Source organism: Magnusiomyces paraingens (assembly GCF_902498895.1).
Source record: "Magnusiomyces paraingens strain CBS 517.90 genome assembly, contig: contig1, whole genome shotgun sequence".
Classification (NCBI taxonomy): Eukaryota; Fungi; Ascomycota; class Dipodascomycetes; order Dipodascales; family Dipodascaceae; genus Magnusiomyces; species Magnusiomyces paraingens.
Genome location: NW_022474067.1, coordinates 1489581 through 1515432, shown reverse-complemented (window position 1 = coordinate 1515432; position 25852 = coordinate 1489581). Strand labels below are relative to the sequence as shown.

Genomic DNA, 25852 nt, shown 5'->3' with positions numbered 1-25852 from the left:
CTATTTTTTTTTTTTTTTTTTTTTTTTAAATGTTTCTTTCCAATTTTATACATGACGGCACCAACAGCTACTGCCTTCGGGCTCCATCTGAACAAATGCCTTAACACCTGCTTTGCTTAAACGTTCCTCAACACGCGATTTAACTTTAGGCAAATCGTGTGCAGGTTGAACTTGGACGTGGATAACACCACGTACCTGCGAGCCATCTGCCCAGAACCGGGGGACCGTGTACCCAGCAACTCCAGGCATGATAGAAATATCACTGAGCAGATCCCGAACGTTATATTCTTGGCCATCGTTGAGCGATAGCAGTAGAGTTTTTGCTGAGGAAGAAATGAGTGGGATGGCTGACATGAAGATGAGAATGGCAATGAAGATGGAAGCAAGAGGGTCGAATCCTTCCCAGCCAAAGTAGTAGATGAGCAAAGTGGACGCAATCACTCCTACAGATCCTAACGTGTCAGCAATGATATGGAGGAAAATACCTCGCATGTTTTCATTTTCTGTAACATCCATATGGCCATGGTCATGGCTATGGCCATGGTCTTTTTCAAGCGAATGATCACAATCATGGCCATGGTCATGGCTATGGTTATGGCTATGGTTATGGTCGTGGTCGTGGTTATGGTCATGATCATGATCATGATCATGTCCATGATCTTGGTGATCACCTCCAAACAATGCATGGCTATGGGAATGACCACTTCCTCCGTGACTGTGGCCATGGTTAAATGCAAAAATACCCACGATATTAACAACCAATCCAAGTACACTAACAATGAGCAACTCGGTTGTTTTTTCGAGCCCCACGGGTGCAGAAATCCGCTCGACGGCTTCGGCAATAACACCGAGAGAAATTCCAACCAAGAAAAACCCATTGGTGAACCCAGATAAAGTCTCAACTTTACCCAATCCATAGGGGAACCGTGAAGAAGGCGGGAGTTTAGAAAGAATGCTAGCAATGAGACCCACAAAAAGCGCTAAACAATCGAAAAACATGTGAATGGAATCCGAGAGCAGCCCAAGTGAGTGAGAAAGAATTGAGTAAAGGAGCTGGATAAGCATGAATGAAAAGTTAAGAAGAAGGAAATAAAAAATATTTTTAGTATCTTCGTGGGCCAAAATAGAATCAATGATACCCCAATTGCGCAACGATTCTGGGGGGCTTGTTGGGTCAAAGAGCGGTGCAGAGCGTGGGTATATTCTATCTGGAATAAGAATGCAAGAGAGAAGAGCTTCGAAGCCATTGTAAGACATTTCACGGTAAGGAAGGGTGCCCTTTAGCAAGACAGAGCTTTCGAGGAAGATACTGAGAAAGGTATTAACAAGAGGGCTAAAGCGGTTAGGGTGAAGGTCACGTTTGGAGAGTAAAAACACGCCAAAGGAGCCTGAGGTGATTGTGACAAGAGAAATGACATCGATGGAGTAAGTTGTAGTTGTTACAAAAGCGGTTGGACCCATGATGATGATTCCAAGAATGATTGCGAGGGTTCCTGAGTATGTTGCAGAGGGTCTATGAAGACAGTAAGCAGAGACGATGAGGGCAAGGTAGCATGCAAGAGTTTTAAGGGCTGAAAGGTGAGGGGGTTGGAATGTGTCTATTGGAGTTGCTGGGGAGCGGAACATGTCAATTACAAAGAGTAGTGCTAGGTAGATGTAATAAGGGACGTTGAGAGGGTGGAGAAAGAGATAGGGGGCATTAAAGAGAGTAGCAGTGATGAGGCAAGTTTTGACAGAGCCAATTAGGGAGCAAGCCCAAAAGAGGAGGAATGTTCCAAGGGCAAGGAGAAGGGTATTTGTAACGTCAGATTTGGAGAATTGAGCAGGGGAGCCACCGCGGGACATGATGAGAGTGAGGATACCTGTGAGTAATAAAAGGGGGCCTGTTACTAGGGAAGTTGAGAGTAAGGCGGGGACTTTATCGTGGAAACCCAATTTAAGGCAGAGGTAGTCGAGGGCCAGGAGGGAAGTTGGAAGAGATATCAGGGCAGGGACTCTTTCAATTAAAGATGGTGGTTGGATTTGTTGTTGTTGTTGTTGTTGTTGTTGTTGTTGTTGTTCTGTGTGGTAGTCATGATCTGGGTATGAGTAGGTTGAGGGAGGTTGTTCAAGAGTGTGAGAGTGAGAGTGAGAGTGAGAATGATCATGATTATGATCATGATCAAGAGTATGAGTATGAGAATGACCATGAGTATGGCCATGATCGTGATCGTGATCGATACATTGGTGGGTATTTTGTATATTTTCATTAGAGTTTGAAACAATTGGGATATTATCAAAGTAATCCTTTTTCTCAACATCTACTGGAGAAAGAACATTAATTTCTGAGAGAGTTTTATGAAGATCATCAATTGTTTTAGAAAGAGCACTTTGATGGTTACCTGTGAGAGGGTTTGGTCCTGGACGGGTTAGCATGGGAGAGGCAATAGACTGACGTTCACGTTGAGCATGAGAAGTATGTTTACGAAAGTCTGAGAGAATGGATGGGACAGAGTGGATACCCCAAGAGTTTGCAGTAGAGGCAGTAGAGGCGGCTCTTCTAAGACGAGTTTTAGTAGTATCTTGGTTTAAGTCAGGAGATGAAGTATCTATGCGAGAGAGGGTTGATTTGCGTAAGTTTGAATTAGTTCCATTTTGTTTAGAGGGGCCATTAGGGAAGGGGACAGCTACAGAGTAGCTTCTAAGGGGTCTTGATGTAGAGACTACAGTATGGTCATTTGGGTCAGTAGAGTCATCATTAATTGGAAGAGCTGGAGAAGTTCTTGAAGGGAAAGAGTATTGTTGTTGTTGTTGTTGTTGTTGTTGTTGTTGTTGTTGTTGTTGGGTTGATGAGGAAGAGGATGAGGAAGAGTCACCTCCAAAGGAAAAGTTTTTAGTAAATGGTGATTCATTAGGAGGAGGAGGTTTAGGTGGCATTATGGGGTGGTGGTGGTGGTGGTGGTGGTGGTGGTGATAGATTAAGATTTGTTTAAGGAGAATGTGATTTTATTTTTTTGGATAAGGGTATATATATGGATTATATGAGTATATTAGCTTATATATAAATATAAATATATAAATATATATATACATATATAGCTTATATATATATGAATAAGAATAATCCAATTGATTTATTTTTTAAAAAATTTTATGTTATAAATTATTATTATTTTATTTTATTTTATTTTTTTTTTTTTAAAAAAAGCAAAAATAGTTTAAAAAGTTGATTTGGTGATTTGGTGGTTGTGAAAAAAGGAGGTTTTTATTTTATTGATTAGAGATTTGACTTGTTGAAAATATATTAGCTAAGCTGGGGGAGTATACATATCGACTACGTAGTATATTAAATATAAATATTTATTTAAAAGTAATGGTCTATTAATAAATTAAATAAATAAACAACCTTGGAGATTGAAAAAAAAAAAAAAAAAAAAATGACGTGTAATGTAATATAAAAAAATGAAAAAAAAAAGTGTACGGCTAATGTTGTAACAAATATATTATTATAAGTTATAAGTTATAAGATATAAGATATAAGTGTTAAAATGAAATAATTAATTTTATTTATAAGACTTAACACTTGTAACTTATAATTATTAATTTAACATTAGATTACTTATTATAACACTTGAACTAATTTTTAATAATTATTTACGGACTCCGAAATATTTTTTTTTGATTTTTTTGATTTTTTTTGATTTTTTTTTTGGTGGGGGAGGTAACAAGTGGTAACAAGTGGTGAGAGAAACAACAAAATATAAAAGAATTTTTTAAAAAAAAAAAAAAAAAAAAAAAAAAAAAAAAATGTTCCGTGGACATAAAGAAGAAGAAGAAAGAGAAGATATATATATAAATATGATTTAAAATATATATATATTTATATTAGAAATCATATTTATTTTATATATATATATATATTTTTCTAATACTTTTTATTATTATTATTATTATTATAATCATAATTATAATTATAATCTATTTAATAAAAATAATAAAATAAAAAATAAAAATTCTTTTCAATTCATCTATTCATTTAATTTAAATTTATATATATATATATATATATAAAAGAATTCTCGGTGTCGGAATTCAAAAATGTAACCGGATCCCCCGATTATTTACATTTAATGAGTTAATAAATTAAATAAATAAAAAATAAATAAAAAATAAATAAAAAATAAATAAAAAATAAATAAAAAATAAATAAAAAATAAATAAAAAATAAAAAATAAAAAATTCCCAACGGCTTCTTCTTTTTCTTCTTCTTCTTCTTTAATTAATTTTTTTTTTTTGGTATTTTAAAAATAAATTTAATTATTTTTTTTTTTTTTATAAAAAATTTTGTTGAATTCAATTAATTGAAAATATATTTTTTATTTCTATTTTATATTTTCTTTTCTTTTATTTTATATTTTATTTCTATTTTATATTTTCTTTTCTTTTTTACTCACTCGCTCACTCACTCACTCACTCACTCACTCATTTAATTTACTTAACTTCACTCGCTCACAGCTAATAAAAAAAAATGAAAATTTCTACCAGCCAATTTAATTTAATTTGTTTTTTTGTTTTTTTAACTGCCAACTGCAAATCCTCAGCCGTTGTTGCTCCTCCAACATTTCAAATCAAAAAAAAAAAAAAAAAAAAAAAAAAAAAAAAACTCTCTCCCCTCTCTGTCGGCAACATAAAAAAAAAAAAAAAAAAAAAAAAAAAATTATAAAAATCTATTAAAATCCTCTTTTTATTTTTTTTTTAAAAAAAAAAAAAAAAAAAAAAAATATCAAAAACAACTCATCTTTTAAATGCAACAACCAATCTCAGCTCAAGACTCTCATGAGTCTTCAACATCTTCATCTTCAAATCAAATAGATGATCCTGAAAAATTCTTTTCAAAAGATCTCGAAGCTAATATTAATAATAATAATAATAATATTAATAATAATAATAACAATAATAATGGAGACTTTTCCCCTCAACAACTTTCAAGAAGAAATTCAATCGCTTCTGAAATGCCATCTTTAGATGAACAAGAAGCAATCTCAAGAGTTTTAACTGGAAGAATCCCAGATTTAAATGCACCATGTCCTCCAATGGGTGGTGATAGAGATTACCCTCCACTACTCCCACAACAAGAACAATACAGAGTAGACTTTACAGGCCCTGATGATCCCTTACACCCTTTTAACTGGCCATTATCAAAAAAAATCGTCATTGCATCTTGTCTTGGTGCTACAACTTTTACTTCCGTATGGGGATCTTCAGTTTTTTCTCCTGCCCTTGGTGAAATCTCTGAAAAATTCCATGTCGCTAATGTAGTCTCATCTCTCACAATTGCCCTATTTGTTTTAGGATTCGCATCAGGTCCAATCATTTGGTCTCCACTTTCTGAACTCTACGGTAGAAAATTCCCCATAGTCATTGCCCTCTTTCTTTTTACATGCTTTACTTTTGCTACTGCAACTGCAAAAGACCTTCAAACTGTAATCATTTGTCGCTTCTTTAGTGGTATCTCTGCATCTGCACCACTTACAATCGTTGCTGCTGTTTTTGCTGATATCTTCCCCAATACTGGTGCAATCTCAAGAGGTACTGCTATTAATATCTTTGCAGCAATTGTCTTTTCTGGTCCAATGGTGGCCCCAATTGTTGGTGGTTTTATTGTTCAATCTTATTTAGGTTGGCGTTGGACTGAATATCTTACTGGTATCATGTCTGGTACAACACTTTTAGCTGTTGTTTTATTTATGGAAGAAACTTATACCCCAATTATTCTTGTTCATAAGGCACAAATCATTAGAGAACGTACAGGTAATTGGGGGGTTCATGCTGTTCATGAAAATGTTACCCTAGATCTTTCTGAAATTATTACTAAAACAATTACTAGACCTCTCCGCATGCTTGTTTCTGAGCCCATCATTCTTCTTTTGGCAATTTATAATGGTTTCTGTTATCTTATTCTTTACCTATGTCTTTCATCTTACCCATATGCTTTCCGTGGTTTATACCATTTTGCTCTTAATTTATCTATGCTTCCATATCTTGGAATTCTAATTGGTATGATTCTTTGTGCCATTTTAATGATTTTATTTTTCGAACCTCGCTATGAACGGAAACTTCTTCAAACAGGTGTTAAGTCTAACCCAGAACTTCGTCTTGAACCTGTTCTTTTATCTGCTCTTGTTTTCCCTATTGGTCTTTTTTGGTTTTTTTGGACTGCAAATTATGCTGATCATGTTCATTGGATTGTTCCAACTATTTCAGGTATTTTCACTGGCTTTGGTCTTATGGGTATTATGGTCCCCTCTATGAATTATATAGTAGATGCATACTTATGGTTTGCAGCTTCTGCTCTTGCTGCATTGACCTTTTTACGTTCTATGTTTGGTGCTTCAGCTCCATTATTTGCAGACTTTATGTTTGATCGAATCCATCTTAATTGGTCTGGTTTATTATTAGGTTTATTGGCGGTAGCAATGGCTCCCGTACCTTATTTATTTTTTGCATATGGCAAAAAGATTAGGGGGGTTTCCAAGTATGCTTTTGATGGATGATGATATTAATATTAATATTAACCTTGCTTACTTGCTCCTTATGTTTTGTCCTTTTTAATTTCTTTTTTTGTACATTATTATTAATATATTTATTTATTTTAAAATATCGTAAATATCTAAATGTACCCAAATGACAATTTTTTTTTTTTTTTTAAGTCATTTTTTTAAAATCCGCGGCGTATCATCTTGCATGAAAAAAAAAAAAAACTTTTTACTTTATCAGATCTCAATACACTCACTCACTCACTCACACATACATAAATACATAAATAAATACATACAAACCATCTTCTTTCCCCCCCCAAATAGATGAGATATTCTTTAAATATCTTGGCACAAAAAAAAAAAAAAACAAAATTAAGGGTTTTCTTTTGTTATTGTTGTTTTTGTTAAATTTATTTTTTTTTTATTTAATTTTGTATGGGAACAGCCTAGTTATAACTATGATCATGATTTGTTTCCTTTCCCTTATTTTTTTTTTTTTTTTTTTTTTTTTTTTTTGTACGTGAAACAACTTGGTTTACTTTAAATAAAAATAAAAATAAAAATAAAAATAAAAATAAAAAAAAAAATTTGGTTTTCTTAAATGATAGAATATTCTGTTGTATTCGAATACAACATTGTCTCTCCCTCTCCCTCTCCCTCATTTTATTTTCAAAGTGACATACAAAAAAGAAGTAGAAAAAGAAGAAGAAGAAAAGGAAGAAGAAGAAAAACTTTAAACGGGAAATAGAAATACCGATTCATTTATTGTACAAAAAACAAATGAAAATGAAAATGAAAATGAAAATGAAAATGAAAATGAAAATGAAAATGAAAATGAAAATGAAAATGAAAATGAAAATGAAAATGAAAATTGAATTTGAGTTTTTCTCTTTTTTTTAAAAATTTTTTAAATATATTTAATATTTAATTTTTATAATTTTTATAATTTTTATAATTTTTATAATTTTTAATATTTGAATGCAAAAAAAAAAAAAAAAAAAAAACGGATAAACTTTTGACCCATTAAGATCCGTTTAAGAAAAAAAAATTAAAGAAGAATAAGAAGAAAAAAAAAAAGAAATAAAAGAAGTGCCTTTTTTTTTTTTTTATTAAAATGATGATTGAAAACATCGGATAATTGAAAAGAAAAGAAAAGAAAAAAACAAAACAGGAAAAAACTTTTTTTTTTTTGTTGTTTTTTTGTTTTTATTCAAATATATCTTTTTCAACAAAAAAAAAAAAAAGTGTTTTTATTTAATTTTTTTATTATTCAAGAGTCATAAAAAAAATAAATCTAACATCAGTATCAATAAATTTATACTTTCTTTTATTTTTATTTTTTTCTGTTTTTTTCGGTTTTAATTGCATCATTTTTTTTTTTTTTTTTCAACTGTCTTTTCCAAAATGCACCACCACCTCCTTTTTTTTTTTTTTTTCTTCTTCTTCTTCTTCTCTTTACATTTTTTTTTTTTTCCTCCCGGTAATGGCTTGTTTCGATCTATGCGCCTCCGATAGCCGATAAAAAGAAATATAAACGGGAGAAAATAAAAATTATATTTAAAAAAAAAATATAAATTTGATTCTGATGTAAGTTTATTTAAATTATTTTAAATTATTTTTATTTTATATAATAATTATCAAAATTCAAACTATATAAATCATATTTGTCAGTTCCAACCAAAAAAAAAAAAAAAAAAAAAAAAAAAAAAAAAATTAAATAAAATATCTTATTCGATGATGATCCTTTTATAAATTGTTTTTTTAAATAAAACAAATTTGTCAATATAATAGAAAAGTGTATATATAGAAATATATTCAAAATATTAATAGAAATATTTCTTTCCCCGAGGAAATCTTGTTCCTTTAAGAATTTGCAAGTATTTCAAAAAAAAAAAAAATAAAAAAAATTAAATAAATAAATAAACAAATAAATTTAAAAATTTATTTATTTTTTTTTTTCTTTTTTTTTTTTTTTTTAACTAAAGAAAATATCATTCTCGGATTCCGTTTTTAAATTTTTAAAAAATTTCTTTTTTATTTTCGGGTCGTCCCGAAAGACGTTTTTTTTGTTGTTGTTGTTACTACTAAATATTTATATAAAAGCCCTAACCCATAGACATAAATAATCTTCTTTTCTGACTTAAATTTAATGCTTATAAATAACTAAATTTTGTCAATATTATCACAAATTTTTATATATAAATATAAATATAAAACCCAAAAGAAAGAAAGAAAGAAAGAAATAAATATAAAAATGAGAAATATAAAAGTAAAAAAAAAAACGGTTTTTTTTTTATTTTTATTTTTTTTAAAGTGTCAAGAATAACCGAGTAAAGATGAAAAAAAAAAAAAAAATGATGTCATTTTATCTTCATCATTCTAAACTTCCAAAACTACTTATAATTATATATATATATAATTATATAAGTAGTGATAATTATCAAATAACTAACAAACTAAAAAAAAAAAAAAAAAAAGAGAGAGAGAGAGACTTGTGAGACCTTACAACAGATGATCATCATGATTAAAAAAAATAAAAAACAGATTCGCTTTGTTTTTTTTTTCTGTTTATTTGTTTTATAATCTTTATAATCATTAAACGACATATTATAATAATCATATCCACTTCATTTTTTTTTTTTTTTTGTTTTGTTTTATTATTATTATTCTGAAGAAATATCACTAATCAAGAATTTGTTTTTTAAATAAAGGTTTTTTTAAATTGATTGATTGATTGACTGACTTTAGCTTAGTAGGCTTCACAATGTCATCTTTTATTTTTAATTTTTTTTTTTTTTTTTTGGTTAACTACACAATAACGGATTTTAAACAAAACTTAATTGAATTGGAAATTTTTTATTTTTTTCTTTTGGAGTCTTCTCTTTCTATATATATATATATTAACTGGTATCATTCATCATCTATTGATGTCTTTTTAAAATTGAATTCAAGGGTTAATAATCAAAAAAAAAAAAAAAAAAAAATATTTTGGATCGAAATGTTTTGTTTAATCAGTGAAAAAACAATTTGCCCTTTTGTTTTCTAATTGTCTTTATAAAGACAAAAATTTATTTTTTACTCACTATAAACGACTTGAATTTTAAGACTTAAATATTAACACTTTTGTTATAATCTTTTTATAATAATAAATTTAAATTTATTTTATTTTATGATACCCACAATTCCAATTCAAAAAATTGTCCCCTCAAAATCAGTTTTTTTTTTTTTTTTTTTTTTTTTAAACCATTAAAATATCATTAAATTATAATCAATATATACTTATTCATACCCTTAAATTCATATAAATATGAAATGCATTTCTTTATATATCATCTTCATCTGTTTTTAATACCCATTTTAAACCTTAACTCAACGGACTTTACTTCACCCGGCTAATTTGTTTATCCGAAATCATTTCACGTGACTGTATATTACTAAGACCGTATTTCCGTTGCTCATTTCACTTACAATAACAAAAAAAAAAAAAAAAAAAAATTGGTTGTCCTTGATAAGCTTTCTCTCTCCACCATCAGCCCACATCCCATCCATCCCATCAACCCATTTCTTATAAATCTCTTATAAATAAAATAAATCTCATATAAATCTCCCTCAAAATCTCTTCAATTCAACTTTCTTTTTTCTTTAATTCAACTTTTTAATTCTACAATCTAATAATGTCCACCACTTTACAATCTAAAGAAGTCGTCTATACCTCCGGCATTGACTCGCTCAAGGTCATCGACTCTAAAGTCACACTCCCCTTGGCCCCAACACAAATCGCAATCAAAATCCATTATGTTGGTATCAATCCTGTTGATTATAAACTCATGGGGTTTGCCGCATTTAAGCTATGGCAATCCTTAAAAGGTGTTGGCCAAGAAATCAGCGGTGAAATCATCCACATTGGCGAACGAGTTTCCAAATTTAAACCAGGTGACCGTGTCTGTGTACTTCTCTCAAACCCTTTTCAAGGTGGTCTTAAAACTTACTTGGTTACAACAACTGCAGACCGTATCTTAAAAATCCCTGACGAAATGCCTTATGACCAGGCTGCATCTTTTATGATGAGTTTTGGCACTGCATTTAAATCACTTTCATTTGTCGACTGGGCAAAACTTAAAGATACCCCATCTTCTTTACTCATTCTTGGAGGCTCTACAAATACAGGTGTTTTTGCAACCCAATTGGCTAAGAAATATTTCGACATTAAGACTGTCGCAGCAACTTGTTCTGCAAAATCTATCCCCCGTGTCACTTCATTTGGTGTCAATTATACCCTTGACTACACATCGAAAACTCCCATTGCAGAGCAAGCCGCCGAACTTGTTCAAAACGAGCTTGCAGGTGTCAAGTTTGACATGATTTTCGACTGTATTGGAGGCACTGAATTATTTGCTTCAATTTCCTCCATTCTTAAACCTGCAAACACAGGTGCTTATTATGTGACTGTTGTTGGAGATGACCCACACTTTGGTCTCAATTGGGGTGTTGTCACTATGATTAGCAAGTATCTCTTTGCCAAGCCTCTGTGGGGGTTCAACTACAAGTTATACGTGCTCGAGGGTAGTGAGGGGTTCCTGGATGCTGCAAAGAAAAAAATTCTAGTTCCAGGATCTGAATATAAAATTCCAATTGATACTGTGTATCCATGGACTGAGTATAAGGAGGCTCTTTCCAAACTTATGACCCACCAGGCCAAGGGTAAGATTGTTCTCAAGGTTATTGAGGAGGAGGAGGAGTAAAAGAAAAAAATTTTTTTTTTTTTTTTAATTTTTTATTTTTTATTTATAAATAAGGAAAGTTTTAAGAAGATTTAAATAAAAGGGAACGTGTTTTTTTTAGTTATTTATATTTGTGAATTAAGTTACTTAAATAGCAAGCAAGCAAGCAATCTATATAATGGTAGCAATATATTTTTATTAAAATTTTTTTTTTCTTTAATTCAAAAAAAAATAACCAATCATATTTTTTTTCTTTAATTGAGTTTTATAAATATAAAAAAAAATAAAAAAAAAAAATTTTGCCCATTGTTTGTTTGTTTGTTTGTTTTTATTCAAGGGTTATAGAATTAAAATTTTGCCCAAAATTTTTCTTAATTTACAATTTCATATTCAGGCAGCGTATTCTGGATGAGAATTCTTGTTTACTACAAGAATTGAAGTGGTCTCTTGGCCCAGTTGGTTAAGGCATCGTGCTAATAAACAAGCAACTTCCTTGTGATACGCGAGGATCGGCGGTTCGATCCCGCCAGAGACCATATTTTTTTTAAATGTTTTTTTTAACATTAAAACTACTTTACACTTTGTTTTTTTTTTATTTTATTTTATTTTGGCATTATATAAGAAATCAATTATAATATTATTTAATATTAAATAATCAATTAATTGATTGTTTTAAAATAAATAAAAAAAAATTAATATTTTAATGATTAATAAAAATAAATAAATAAATAAATAGAATATTCTGTATTTTTTTAACCTTATTTGGGTTGAAGAGTGAGGAGGAGGAATTACTTAGCTAAAGAAAGAATTCCTTTTTATTATTATTATTATTATTATTATTATTATTATTATTATTATTATTTTTGTTTTTTTTTTTGTATTTAAAAATTGCCAATATTTCGGAAACAAGGTAATTTTAATTTCTAATAGAAAAAAAAAAGATATAGAAGATAATTATAAGTCATAAGAGCAACATAAAAAAAATAATAAAAAAAAAAAAAAAGACACCACCTTTGAGTAAATGCCGAGTTAAGAGTTAATGTCAATAATAATTATGTCTGTGACCAGAACAAAAAAAAAAAGAAAAGGTTTCGTCAAAAGATACCTGATTACTTACAATGTTTAAAGATATGTGGGGTATATTTATATATGTCTCGAAGGTCTCTTTCTATATTGAGATGCAGATATAGATGCATATGTAGTAGTAGAAGATTCCCCTTCAAATTAGTTTTTTTTTTTTTTTTTTTTTTTTTTTAAAGTCTATGGATTAATGAAATTTTTTTCAAAGTATTTAGTAGGTATAAATGTAACCGAGAAGTTAATCAGAATGTGGGGGAGGAGATTAGGAGGGGGAGAGGAAACAAATATAACATATTAAAAGTGACACTGTACTAATAATTACTACTAATATTACTACTACTACTACTACTACTACTTAAAAAAGGACTTTGGTGAAAAAAAACAAAAAAACAAAAGCTGGTAGATCATTTAATCAAAATAAAAAAAAAAAGAATTGGAAAATATTTTAGATAATAATAATTGAATTAATTATTGAATTGTAAATTTTTATATAAAAGAATGAATATTCAAGTATATATGATATATTAATCAAGTTAATCAATAAATGTGGGGTGGTGGGGACTAACAAAAAAAAAAAAAATACAGCTAAAATTAAAAAAACAAAAAACTTTCGGTTTGATATCTGTTGGAATACAGAAATATCAAGTTAGGGTTTGGAAAATAACAACTAAAAAAAATAAAGTGAAATTTTTATTTTTATTTTCTTTTCTTAACCACATATTATTGTTATTAAATTGACTATGCCCTTTTACTACTGTTTACTCTAATCAACTATTAATATCTAACACAGAATTCCATTTAGAGCCCACGTAAATCCTAACAGATTAAAAGTCTCATTGATTACGAATTTTAAACTTAAGAGATAGTATTTCTTAAGGTATTAGGTTAGAGTGCAAGCAAGCAGTAATTTTTAATTCAGCGAGTTTTCAGTAAAGTAATTTTTGGTTCAACAAAAAGTCATTAATTTAATTTGAGATGGTACAGCCAGGAAAAACTACTGCGACAAAAAGTTCAGCTGATAAAGTTGGGCAATACAGAAGAGATCCGTATATAAGAAATTATGGCAACAACAATAGTTTTTGTGATGATTAGTCAGAAAACCGACTCCAATTTGAAGAAGTGTACACTGGTCCTCTCAGAGATATTTTCATTCGTGAACTGGAAACTGGGAACTACTATTTGGAACATGAATTAGTGGGAATAAATGATAGAACGGGTGAAGCCTTCATGAAACCAATTAGCGAAACCAAATCAGGCAGAATAATTCTTGATGAAATTCGGCATCTAAAAACTGAATGCAATGGACAATTTGGATACCAGGAACTAAAGAAGGTGTTGAAGTTGACTGACAAACGAGCTCCTAATATTTTCAATAGAGAAGTAATGGATGATTATTTGTCAATTGAGAAAATATTGAATTTAGAGTTGAGTTACTACTTTCATGTGAACGGTTTTGTCGGAAGGTGTTCATTTGATGACCATACTTCATTGGAAGAAAGATGGAAGATGCTGCATGAAGAAACAACAACAACAACAACTACAACAACTACAAAACCAGAATCTGAAATTTACAACATGGCAAAGGATTTGAGAACACAGGACTTGAGGGTGGATGATCCACACTTCAAAAGTGCTGTCGAAATTTTTGATGCAGAAACTGAAAAAAAAAAAAAAAAACAGAGTTAGTGTTTTCTTGGTGAGTGAAGTGGTTCAACATGTGTTTAATGTTCACTTAGCAAACTTTGTGACTCAATTGATGTTGAAAGAATTTCCAGGATTGGTGGCTGTGGTAGACTTTAAGCCAATTAAAACAATCTTGGACGAGCTTGAGCATGCTTTGGAACGGAAAGTTGATCATGTTCTTGACTGTGTCAATAACCGTTTGATGGGTACTGGGTTTTCATCTTTACAAGAGTATCCAGTATCTGAGTGGTTTACACCGGATACAAGACCAACAAGAATGTCAGTAGCTGTTGATAATCTACGGCAAGCAGTTCGAAACTATGAGAGGGATTATGAAAAGAATGCCAAGATGTACCCAGATTCTTTAATGATGAATGTTCTCTATACTCAACATTTGGCTGCATATCATTTATGCCTATCCATGAATGAGGCTTATCAGCCTGAGTTGAGAGAGTTTCGAAAGATGTTTGAGAGGACGAAATGTACTGTAAAATTTTATCAAGAGTTTCATCCAACTACGGAAAGTTTTGTGAAGAAGGTAATTTGCCGGAGTTCTATCCAAACCCATACATTGCCTTTCTCAAGGAACTGACTAAGATCTTGGAAAAGAAGGAGAGTGTGAGTTTTGAGGCTCTCAGAGACTATCCGTCTCCTTACTATGAAGAACCTGATACGTTGAGTAGTGGCATTTCGGTAAGGAATGATGCTCAGGTGCGTAATGATCCAACGAATATGGAATATGTGGTGTACAAGAAGCTGCACCCTGGTGGTTTACTGCCAGCGGGCCCAAGAGAATTAATTGAACGACCAGCTGCAAAAGCTCGACCAAAGTCCAAAAGCGGGTCAACAAAGAAGATGAATAATATCCAGTATGTCTCAGCTGTCTACCAAGTAAAGTAGAAAATCAGAGGCCAGAGAAGAAACCGTTCAGTGAAGTGTATGGTGATTTACCGGCTGACATGACCAAGTGGACTGAAGAGCAGATGTTTGATGGTTTTGAAAAATTACTTGACGCGTTTCCAGTGTGTACGTTTTTAATGCCACTGTTTAAACCTCAAGTAGATTTCCTGGTTAAGATGCATGGCAAAGACTGTGCCGAGCTTGATGATGTTCGCAAGATGTTGAATAGAGGAGAATTTACTGTTACTAGGAAGGCAGGAAGTGGCAAAGTTTTTGAGAAGATTGGCTACCCAAAGTTTGGCCGCAAATCAAAATAATCAAAGGCAGTCAGCACTGACGTCTGGTCCTGCAGAGAAAAATAGCATATAAGAAGAAGGTAATGTAGCCTCTTTTTCTCTCTGAAGAAGTATCATTTGTGGATTCAATGGATGATCTTTTAGCATCAGGATTTAGTGCTCCAAACTAAGACACCAGTCGAGATTCCTGAGACTGTATTATTATTGTCTGCAGGACTTAAATCTAAAGTCAGTGCTGAAAAGTGATATAATCAAGACTAAGTACACGAAGCTGAGAATTAATAAAATGGAAAAATGTGGATTTAGACTATTTGAAGAGCCGTTTACTTCTAATTGATTCTGACAGTGGTTGTCATATTTGTGGTTATGACAGACTGTTTATTCAAGGAAGTGTGAGACCAATGAATGTGAATGTGATTCTGGGTGATGATGTGACGAAGTTGCATGCATCAAAAGCAGGTGACATCTGGTTAGATAAGGATAATGGAGTAATGCATCGCAATGTTCTGTTGATCCCTGGATTTAAGCGTATTGTTGTTGTACCCGTTTATCTTACCAGGATCACTGGTAAGGATGCTGTTATTGTAACATCACTAGTTGCCAGAGAGAACAAAATTTGCAGTAATGCAGACTCACCTATGTGGCTAATAACGGGCTCGCTTAAAAAACAAACCGCGAGCAAAAGTTTTCAGAACCGTTATTGTTCAAAATATGTCGTATGAATATCTGGACGAGTCATTTACTGAGCGTCAACAATAAGTAATTCCTTCCCAATTGTTTGTTTATTTGTTTTTATTCAAGGGTTATAGAATTATATAACCTCAGCATCTGCTCTATCCTTCTTGTCCATACTATATATCTTTTCATTTTCATAATAAACTTTTAATTTTGGCTTCAACATTGCATCTCCAACAGCCAGAAAGTAAGTCCTGATGTCAGCTTACAAGGAACAGGGGGTTTCCTTCCCAATTGTTTGTTTGTTTTTATTCAAGGGTTATAGAACTATATAACATCAGCATCTGCGCTATCCTTTTATTGTCTGACTATGTGACTTGCCAGTTTTCATTTGTACCTTTTTAGCACGGGTGGTTTCTATTCTGTGCGTCTCCGGTAGCCCGGAAGATGGGCCCTGATGCCAGCTTACGAGGAACAGGGAGAACCAGTCTGTCGGTCCCAAAACCTTCCCAACCCATTTCCACTTATCTTCACAGACGCCCATGTATTTCTTAATCTCTTCCGTCAGAGATACGGCCCGCAATCACCTGCAGGCTATTTAGACTGTACGGAAGAGTCGGCATTCCTGTAACCAGGGTAGCCTATGGTTTTCAGTCTAGGTGTATACTCCCGTACACATCCTCAGGAAAAGGGGGTATTCTGGGAATCGAACCCAGTATCTTCCGCTTTCGAGCGAACGTGTTACCCTTTACACCATCCAGCCCTTTCCCCGTTTTCCTCCCAAAAATAATTGTTAATTGTGATTTTTTAAAGAAACTAACTATATATTTATTATTTTAAAAATGTTTTTTTAGGAAAAGTCCGATATAGTGTAATGGTTATCACCTCACGCTCTCACCGTGGAAATCGGGGTTCGATTCCCCGTGTCGGAGAGAAATGTCTTTTTTTATTATTATTATTGTTTTATTTTTTTTTTTAAATGAAAACCATTTTGAAATATTATAAATTCGTGGGGTCAATAATTTTAAAAGTACTTGAATATATCTTTTTTTTTTTTAATTTAATTTATAAATAAATAAAAAAAATAACTGTTTTTAAATCAATTAATTTCTTTATCTTTTAAAATCCTTTTTTTTTTTTTAAAGACAGACTCTTCCATTTCCCCATAATTAAGAATTAAAAATTTAAATAATTATGTAATGAATTGCGTCATTCGATTAATCTTGCAGGTTAGGGCAAGATATTATAAATAAATAAAATAAAATTAAACTAAGTTAAGTTAAATTAAATTAACTTTATTAACGTAAATATATATATATATATATATATACAAGAATTGTTAATAAAAAAAAAATTCATTTCAAATTTGAATCTTTTTTTTTTTCTTTTTTTTATAAATTATAAATTATAAATTCTCTTTTTTTATATATATAAAAAAAAAACTTTCTTTTCTTTCTAAAATATCATTATAATAATAATAATTATTATTATTCTTCTTATTCTTTTATTACTAACAAAAAAAAAAAACCCTCAAAGCAATCTCAAAATCTTTTTTTTTTTTTTTTTTTTTATCTTTTTTGAAAATTCTTGTTGAATTAAAAAAAAAAAATTAATAAATAAAATTAAAAATCCATTATTTAGCAGCAGCAGCAACAACAACAACAACAATATGGTCCACGGTTATCCATTCTCAATCGGCTCTTCAGGTTACCCAGTTCCTCTCGGTGGTAAGGACCGACTCATCATCCCAGGCAAAATTGTCATCCATGACTCGGCCTTCTTTAGAATCTTTATGGAAATCGGCAACAGAAGTACAGCCATCAGACTCGGTACTGGATCTTACCCCACAGATTCTCCAAATAATACTACTACTACTACAACAACAACAACAACAACAACAACAAGTACCACTTCCACGGATCAAGAAGATTCCTCTAAATTGACCCACCGTAATATCACCTCCTCCTCAATTGACGTGGCCGTCTTTAATCCAATCCCTTGGGGACCAGAAGCTAAAACCTTTCTTCGTACTCTCGTCCCAGAAGTCCCCACTGATGACGACGTTGTTTCCCATGTCAATGTCAAGTATCTTATTGCTCCTGACTTTGAGCACCATATGGCTCTCAAAAGTTGGAAGGAACAATACCCCAATGCTCGTATTCTAGGAGTCGAGGGGCTTGCTGAAAAGAAGAAAAAAGATGGTGTTCCTGTGGATTATGTCTTTACCGCAGCTGAAGCCTCGGGCAAACTCATTTCCGCACAACTCCTAGAAACAGATTTTGCGCTCAAGGCATCTCTCCCACTCCCAGATGACCTTACCTCTGAATTTGATTTTGTCTACGTCCCCCAGCATCCAAATAAGGAGCTCATTGCTCTCCATAAACCTACAAAAACCCTTCTCACTGGTGACCTTCTCTTTAATCTCCCGGCACACGCTCAATATGCCGCCTACCCCAACTTGAGCCCTGACTCTGGCCTTTCCTTTTTGGCCCGCTACCTATCCATTGATAGTTGGTTTCTCCGTAAGTTGCTTGAAACAATGCCTGCATCTGCTTCAAGCTCCTTGCAAACCATTTACGACTGGGCACCGGAAACCATTATTCCAGCTCACGGTGACATTGTGGTCTCCGACTCGACTGCCCGGTTCGGTCGTCTGTTCCAAAAGTTTATCAAGAAATGAGTTCTTAGAACTGGATTTCTTTGCTATTAAACTGAATCTCAATTTTATCAAACAATCAATCAATTAAACAAAGGTCTTTTTATATAAAAATCTCAAGTAGTTTCTTCACGTGGATTTTTTTAAACCTCCTTATGGTTACATAATCTTTAAACTAGTTGTTTTATCTTATTTTATTTTTTTTTTTCTCCTTTTAAAAATAACTCTTAAACAAAACCACCAGATATTTTTCAATTCTTAAGAAACCTTCAACCAAAAAAAGAAGAAAAAGAAAAGGAAAAAAAAAAAAGAAAAAAAAAATCAAACTGTACAAGCCAATTTCTTCATATACAATGCTCAGAACTTCTGCATGGCAAAAGACTCTCATGCGCAAATGCCATTGCAAACATCCTCCTAATCATCCCGCCTTATCTTTACCCACCATCAATTTACCTCCCCACTATCCCCACCACAGGTTTTTCCATGTAACCCACTCCACACAATACGGCCGCCCGTTCCGCATTTCTCGTGGCATTACTACCCCCAAGGCTTCTCTTAAAGGCCTTCTCACTGCCCTCGCAATCCTCGTCACTTCAGCCTCCGGCTACATTTTTGTCCAAACACAACTTTTCCATGAAAACGTCTTTTTCCCGCTTTACGTCACCCCCAAAGCCCGCCACCCTGTAGGCAAGTTTGTTCCCTCGTCTTCCTCTACCCTCGTAGACTCCTCCCAGCTACTATTGAAAGAAACCTTATGCGATGATCTCACAGATAACAATTCTGTCAGAAAACACCTTCTCGCCCAATTGTACAAACGCCTGGCCGTAGACGAAACAGTCTCGTCAGTTGTTGGCATGCCCGTCACAAGACTCCGCGATTTTGACGAGCTTGATGTCCGCGTTGTAGCAAAACGCTACTGGGTTGTAGGAATCCAATTTCTTTCTCCGGTTTCCCCACTAGCAGCCTCCACAGATGACTCCTCTGCAACCCCACCATCCTCCCAATCAGTTGCTCCAATATACAAGTTTGTGTTCCGCAAACAAGCAAGAGTGTTGCACACAGATTCGGTTGCATCTTTTTTCCGTTCGGCATTTGGGCGTGATCCCATAGGTACAACCGGCGACGACGACGATGGGAAAAAGGGAGGCGATGCAAGCCACGAACTTAACACGATTATCCAGCTAGAAGGCGACGTGCCACAAAATGTGGGCGAGGTAGGTCCCCGGCCCGGTTCTAAACGGCGGCCAGGAGAAGGTGAAGACAATGGACCTGAAGGCGAAAATGAAGGGAACACAGAAAATGGCAAAAATGGCAATAAGAAAAAGAACTTGGAAGACTTGATTCCCCATAAAAACCAGATCCAAATGGTGGCAAGTGGAAGTGTGACGATTCGTGGGCCTGGAGGGATCCATCGGCACGGACACCATAACCATACAACCAGCAATCATGACAACCATAAGCACCAAAAACACAGTTTCCTTTATGATCAGGTTATTATAAAGGGTACACGTACAAATCTTCATGAAGAAGATGACAAAGAAGATGAAGGATTAGGTGAAAAGAGTAATGATGATAATGAAAGGATTACAACAGCCAGTATTAGAATAACAGATGGAGAAAAAGATGACGAAGCAGTTACTGAAGCTAAGCTCGAATTTGTGGCAACAAAAAGCTTGCTACCCAATGAAGTCGGGATTCGCTTCTTGTACACGGCATTGGTGTATACTGATCCACGGACAGGCGAGTCTGTGAGACAGCGGTTATGGTGAGTAAGTGAGGAAATTACGGCGTGCATTGTGTGTATATAAAGAAACACCCTCAACATCATTTCATTTATAAATGTAATTGCATATAAACAAAAAATTAAAAAAAATATTTATTAACTAAATTATTCAAAATTCATTTCTTTACTAGTCTATGTTGATTCCCTTTTAAATCTGAATTGCTTCAGGGTGTTCCACAAAATATTGGATATTGGCATCTCTTGCAAAGACATCCCTCGATTCTTCATTCTTGCGCATTCCAATATTCAATGTCTCTTTGCCCTTGTTGGTATACAATGGCCACGCTTCCAGTTTATTCTTTTCTTCATACTTGCCCGTGTTTGCCATATTGGGATCAAAGTGGTTGGCAAATGAAATAAAGTATCGGCGGTACGAAGGAGCAGGATTAAAGTCAAGATAAAACTGCCACAAAAGCTCACTAGAGTGCATTGTCCCAAATACTGGCATCTTGTTACGAAGAAATGTCGACTGATATACATAGCGAGGTGCTCCTCCATCAGAAACATCCGCAGTATTTTGCAAGTGAAGACGACGGGGGGCCTGGAACATGACATCATTCACAATTGTTGCAAATCGTTTGTGACTGCTCAACAACTCGCCAATTTTAGATTTGGGTTCCGAATTCTGCTTATGGTCTTCCTTGTACATTTCCACAATTTTCTTAAACTGTTCACTAGTTGCATGCTCAAACATCTTGTGCATCAAGTTGTTAACATCAGGAGTACCATGGAATTCAAAAAGTGAAGCAAGAATTGTACCCTCGTCTTCCTGGTTGCCTGTGATAATGGGAATATCTTTTGGAAACTTTCCTTGAGCCATCAATTCCATTGGATTTCCATGAATCAATTTGCCATCATATCTTGGACTGAATCCAAAAACGGCTTTCCAAGGAGTAAGTCCTTGAGTAAATCCTTGAACTGGTGTAGTGATTTCATTTGTATCAATATCTGAGTCAAAGTTCTGAGCCATCATCAGTTCCTTAATTCCTTTATTGCGCAAACATTCCAAAATCTCCTTTTCGGAATTGGTTTCTTGGATGCTTACCATGGTATCCATGCTTGGCTTTTCAATGCACTTTGCATTGTGTGCAAAAATATAAAATGCATCAGTTGCACGCGATGAAGTTACAGAATCAAAACTCCATGCACCACCACTTTGGAAAATAGCTGCATGAAATAACTTCTTGTCACTATCCTCGTTAATTTTCAAGTCACCGTTGTTGGATACCAAATGATGTGCAATGCTAATGGCACCAGCCGACTCTCCCATTGCAACAACATGGTCAGGGTTACCTCCAAAGCTTGCAATATTGTGTGATACCCATTCTAATGCCAATCGTTGATCATATAACCCAGCATTGGTTGAGCCTTCTTCATTGACAGCCTCACCTCCCAAAAATCCAAACGGACCCATTCTGTAATTGAATGAAACAAAAATCACCTTTTGGTCCATGTCAATGCTATCGCGGATATACTTATTACCCGGATACATACTAGCGGCTCCAAACTGGTAAGCACCGCCATAAATCCACACAATGACGGGTAAGTTATCAGAAGGTTTAGTACCTTTGGGACGCAATACATTAATTGTCAAGCAGTCTTCATCCATTTGCTTGATGTTGAGGTTTTCAAGAAGTGCAGGACGCAACTTGGGAGGAACCATTTCCAAGAACTTTTTAGTAGGATCAGTAAGACCCAAGAAGTGAGAGGCCACACAAGATGGACCATACTCATTGGCTTTAAATTTGTTGAGAGAGCCAGAATAAGGAACAGGGTGACGGAATCGCAAGTCTCCAATAGGAGGATCAGCAAATGGGATCCCCTTAAAAGCTTCGGTAAACTTATCATCAAGGATACCCAAGATTTTATCGTTGTTAGGGAGAACGACTTCAGGAGGGTAAGAGTCTGTGGGGGTTTTTTTCCAGTTGAATAAGTTTGAAACAATTCCAGCTACAGAGACCAGAGAAGAGGGAGAGTCAGTTGAGGTGTGAGATAGGTTGTTTGTAGAGTTGAGGAACCGGGTAGTTCCAGAGGTGGATGGGTTAAAGAGGGGAGCAGCCATAGCTAGGCCAGAGAGCATCATAACAGAGAACTTCATTGTTTAGTTAAGATATTTGAAAAAATTAATAGAAATGTAATAGAAGCGAAAAGGAAAACAATTAAAAGATTAGAAGTTATTGAATTTAAAATATCAGTCAGAGCAGAATTGATTAGATTGATGAAGAAAAAAAAGTTAGAAAATTGGGGAGATTTCAGGTCTTTTTATACCTAAAAAAAGTGAATTTTGGTAACGAATCCATTATTTTCCAACTTCAATACCAATTCAAGATATATTTTATGGTATAAAGACATTCAGTATTTTAAATTTCATGCCTTTTAATGAACTTCTGTTCATTTCCATCTTTTAGAATAAGAATTACCTGGACTTTATTTCCCTAGCATTATTTTCGTATTCACATTATTTTCAAGTTTCGAATACTCATGTTGTCGTTTAACGTTTCTTCAAAATTCTTTACCGAATTGTTCATTATTAATTAACTATTATTAAGAATTTAATGTAATTTCAATTCTTCAATTTCCATTAAGTTCTAATTATCTTTTTGTGTTGTGGTTTGTGGAAAACTTCATTTGCATGATTTTCCTATATTCGTCTTTCATGAAAATCCAAAAATCCCTTTAAATATAAATGTTATAACGTTTATGTTTATAAAAGGAATTAAATTCATTATTCTTGTGAGATTTATACCATTTCTGTTTATTGCAAAATTCTTTTTCAACATTTATTACAAAACAATAAAGTTCATAAATGTTTCTACATCATGCCTAGAATTTACATTAAATGCTTAACATCACTTCATGCCCAAGCCTACCATGGGTTAAGCCAACCTGCAAAAGTTTTATCCACATTTTTCAATGGAACTAATTCCATAGACTCATTTCCCAGCACATTGAATTTGTCATATTTATCCAAGTACGTTAACCTATTCTTCAAATCAATGCACGCTTCCACTGGCATCAATAGTTCTTCCGTCAACTCCGAATACGAGTAGGAAATATATGGCACATTAGGCAAATTATCCTTCCATTCTCCATTTCTCATTTCCTCCCGAGATACTTTAAACGTTATCCTCACTTGCTCAAGTGAAGTCGATGACAGTTCGGTCAATCGATGTAATTCACTGGAAAACCAGCGCATGACATAGTCTTGATACTCAATGTGAAGATGAGTCACTAATTTAGTATTGCCAATAAGATACAAAATTTCCTCTAACATGAGATGCGGTAGAATAGTAGAACAAGGACACTTGCCATTGAATATATTGAGAAGCCCGGCCTCAATATCTTCTTCGGAAATAGAGTCTGGTTGTGGAAGGCCCTTGGCCAAAATGTAACCCAAACTAAACGTGTGGTCACGAGCCCTCGAGTATTGAGACTTCGTGATTGAGTTACTGGCATAGAGTTTTTCAAGTAAAGGCTTTATATTTTTTTTAAGGCTTTTGCCAATTCTTTTAGCCCGTCTTTCACTTTCTTGGCGATCATCACGGTTAATTCTATAGTCACCGTGATGGGATCCAATTTCAAATGAAGTTTCAAGTTTAAAGTACACCCGAATGTGCTTTACAGGGTAGATTCCAAGCATCTGTTCCAAAGCTTTAAGACTTCGGTCGTCAAAGGGAGTGTGTTCATCAATCACAAATTCAAGAAATTTAGGATTGTTGCATTTCAACCTTGAGTCGTGCCTTATCAAAGTAGGCACTATATTTGTCGAATAGCGGAGATACGGAGTAACAACTGTAGACAATCCGTGTAGATTAGTAAATTTAAAGTACCGTAAAAAGTCATAAAAGTAAAATTTCTTAGACTTGTTGACAAAATGAGTCACAATGGGTGACTGCACAAACGTCCTTTCTGAAATCAAATTAACAGAATCTTGGACAGCCCTGAAAAACGTAGCTGGCCTGGGTATCATTAGTGTACACTTGTACAACTTTGGACACATAGAATTGTTCAGTTTATTAAGTGACTCTATAGCCGGTGGAACAAACCGTGATGGCATTGTAGTGTCCACCATTATCCATACAATCTTCAGCTTCTCGAGTGCTGGAAACATTTTGGGGACTAAGTCTGCAAGCGAATAATTGCTGCGTCTGTTCACTACCATTGTCAACCATTTGAGCTTAGGCAAAACATGGATAGTAGTATCTGAAAATACAATATTTGATGCATCAACCAGCAGTGTGGTTTTTACCAAATTATCTTTAAAGTTCAAAAACCAATTATTTTCCCATTTAATGGCCGAATCTCTCACTTGTCGAAGAACTCCGTGATACTCAGTATTGTATATATGAGGCCGTAGAATCTCAAGTTCTGGCCACCCGGGATGTTTGGCCATTAATGAATGTCCCCATTTGCTTAACAGAAAAGACATTGAAGAGCTATAATTTAATTCAATAATAATTTTTGTCAAGTTTGGAAATAATTGTAGTTCAAATGGTTTGTTAGTAATATCATTGTACAAGAGACTACTAAGATCAAAATGCAAGTCATTCGTAGTCTCGTGCAAGTGGAGCGTCTTAATCAAATGAAATGGAATCCAAGAAAACCGATTTTCACTTTGAACCGCTTTAAAGGGAATAAATCGCATATCCTTACGAGTTGTATGGACCCAACACATTTCCGGCATAACCAAAACATGGCTCCAGTGCAAAGAATGGTATTTGCTGCGCAACAGAGTGTTTGTGTGAGATATTACTCGGAGGTCTCTTCTACTAAGATATTGTGAAATGCAAAAATGCATTTCCATAGGTAAATCTTCTAATGTCAACATTTTGATTTGGTTTAATATTGGTGATTTGAACTGATGAAGTTATCTATTTTTTAAAAGGGGGAAAAAAAAAAGTCGTGAAAATGAAAAAATATCACCCCTCTTTTATAAAAAAAAGTTATTTTCTTTAATCATAAAAAATCTAATAAGAAAAAATTCTGTTACTGTTTATTTTTAAATTAAAATTAATTTTTGACAAGCTTTTAAATGCTTGTCAAATTTCTACGTTAGTTAGCATGATATTGGCATTTTTTTTAAACACAAAGTTCGATAAAAAAAAAACAATTTAGAAGTTATTTTTAAAAAGAACTTCATTAAAAAAACAGCAGATTTATTTTCCAAACAAAACCAGTAAAGTTCTTATCCTGCTGATTAAATTAATGAATTGAAAAAGGATCTGAGCTATTATTTTCGATCTTATTTAGTTGAAACACATTACCAAATTTTTATTTTTGGGTTCTGTCTACATATGCTATAGTATCTGAATGTCACTATGGCATACCTATTCATTATATACAAAATTTTGTATATAATGAAAATAATTAGTTTCATTCTTCATAATGGCAAATTGTTTTTCAAGAGTTACAAAAGTGCCTTATTAAATTGATGTTTATGTATTTCATAGACTTATAGACTAATTTCTGCTTGAAAGATAAATGATTTTTTTTTTGAAAACTATATGAAATATTATGGTCTAAATAAAGCATTTGCTAAA

At 33.2% G+C, this 25852-nt stretch overlaps 8 protein-coding genes across 8 annotated transcripts; 5 read left to right on the top strand and 3 right to left on the bottom strand.

Annotated features, from left to right (window-relative positions):
• Positions 1-45: 45 nt before the first annotated feature.
• SAPINGB_P000462 (uncharacterized protein) lies at positions 46-2916 on the bottom strand (the record flags this gene model as incomplete). Its single annotated transcript, XM_031995186.1, has 1 exon — positions 46-2916. The coding sequence occupies one exon, from the start codon at positions 2914-2916 to the stop codon at positions 46-48; it is 2871 nt and encodes a 956-aa protein (XP_031851077.1).
• A 1868-nt stretch (positions 2917-4784) lies between these two features.
• SAPINGB_P000461 (uncharacterized protein) lies at positions 4785-6533 on the top strand (the record flags this gene model as incomplete). Its single annotated transcript, XM_031995185.1, has 1 exon — positions 4785-6533. One exon carries the CDS (start codon positions 4785-4787, stop codon positions 6531-6533), a length of 1749 nt encoding a protein of 582 aa, XP_031851076.1.
• A 3659-nt stretch (positions 6534-10192) lies between these two features.
• On the top strand, positions 10193-11260 carry SAPINGB_P000460 (uncharacterized protein; the record flags this gene model as incomplete). Its single annotated transcript, XM_031995184.1, has 1 exon — positions 10193-11260. One exon carries the CDS (start codon positions 10193-10195, stop codon positions 11258-11260), a length of 1068 nt encoding a protein of 355 aa, XP_031851075.1.
• Positions 11261-14075: 2815 nt separating this feature from the next.
• On the top strand, positions 14076-15219 carry SAPINGB_P000459 (uncharacterized protein; the record flags this gene model as incomplete). The annotated part of the gene is made up of 3 exons (XM_031995183.1): positions 14076-14455; positions 14506-14871; positions 14934-15219. 3 exons carry the CDS (start codon positions 14076-14078, stop codon positions 15217-15219), a joined length of 1032 nt encoding a protein of 343 aa, XP_031851074.1.
• Positions 15220-17542: 2323 nt separating this feature from the next.
• SAPINGB_P000458 (uncharacterized protein) lies at positions 17543-18553 on the top strand (the record flags this gene model as incomplete). The annotated part of the gene is made up of 1 exon (XM_031995182.1): positions 17543-18553. One exon carries the CDS (start codon positions 17543-17545, stop codon positions 18551-18553), a length of 1011 nt encoding a protein of 336 aa, XP_031851073.1.
• Positions 18554-18882: 329 nt separating this feature from the next.
• SAPINGB_P000457 (uncharacterized protein) lies at positions 18883-20298 on the top strand (the record flags this gene model as incomplete). The annotated part of the gene is made up of 1 exon (XM_031995181.1): positions 18883-20298. The coding sequence occupies one exon, from the start codon at positions 18883-18885 to the stop codon at positions 20296-20298; it is 1416 nt and encodes a 471-aa protein (XP_031851072.1).
• A 162-nt stretch (positions 20299-20460) lies between these two features.
• SAPINGB_P000456 (uncharacterized protein) lies at positions 20461-22410 on the bottom strand (the record flags this gene model as incomplete). Its single annotated transcript, XM_031995180.1, has 1 exon — positions 20461-22410. The coding sequence occupies one exon, from the start codon at positions 22408-22410 to the stop codon at positions 20461-20463; it is 1950 nt and encodes a 649-aa protein (XP_031851071.1).
• A 768-nt stretch (positions 22411-23178) lies between these two features.
• Positions 23179-25140, bottom strand: SAPINGB_P000455 (uncharacterized protein; the record flags this gene model as incomplete). Its single annotated transcript, XM_031995179.1, has 1 exon — positions 23179-25140. The coding sequence occupies one exon, from the start codon at positions 25138-25140 to the stop codon at positions 23179-23181; it is 1962 nt and encodes a 653-aa protein (XP_031851070.1).
• Between the last annotated feature and the right edge of the window lie 712 nt (positions 25141-25852).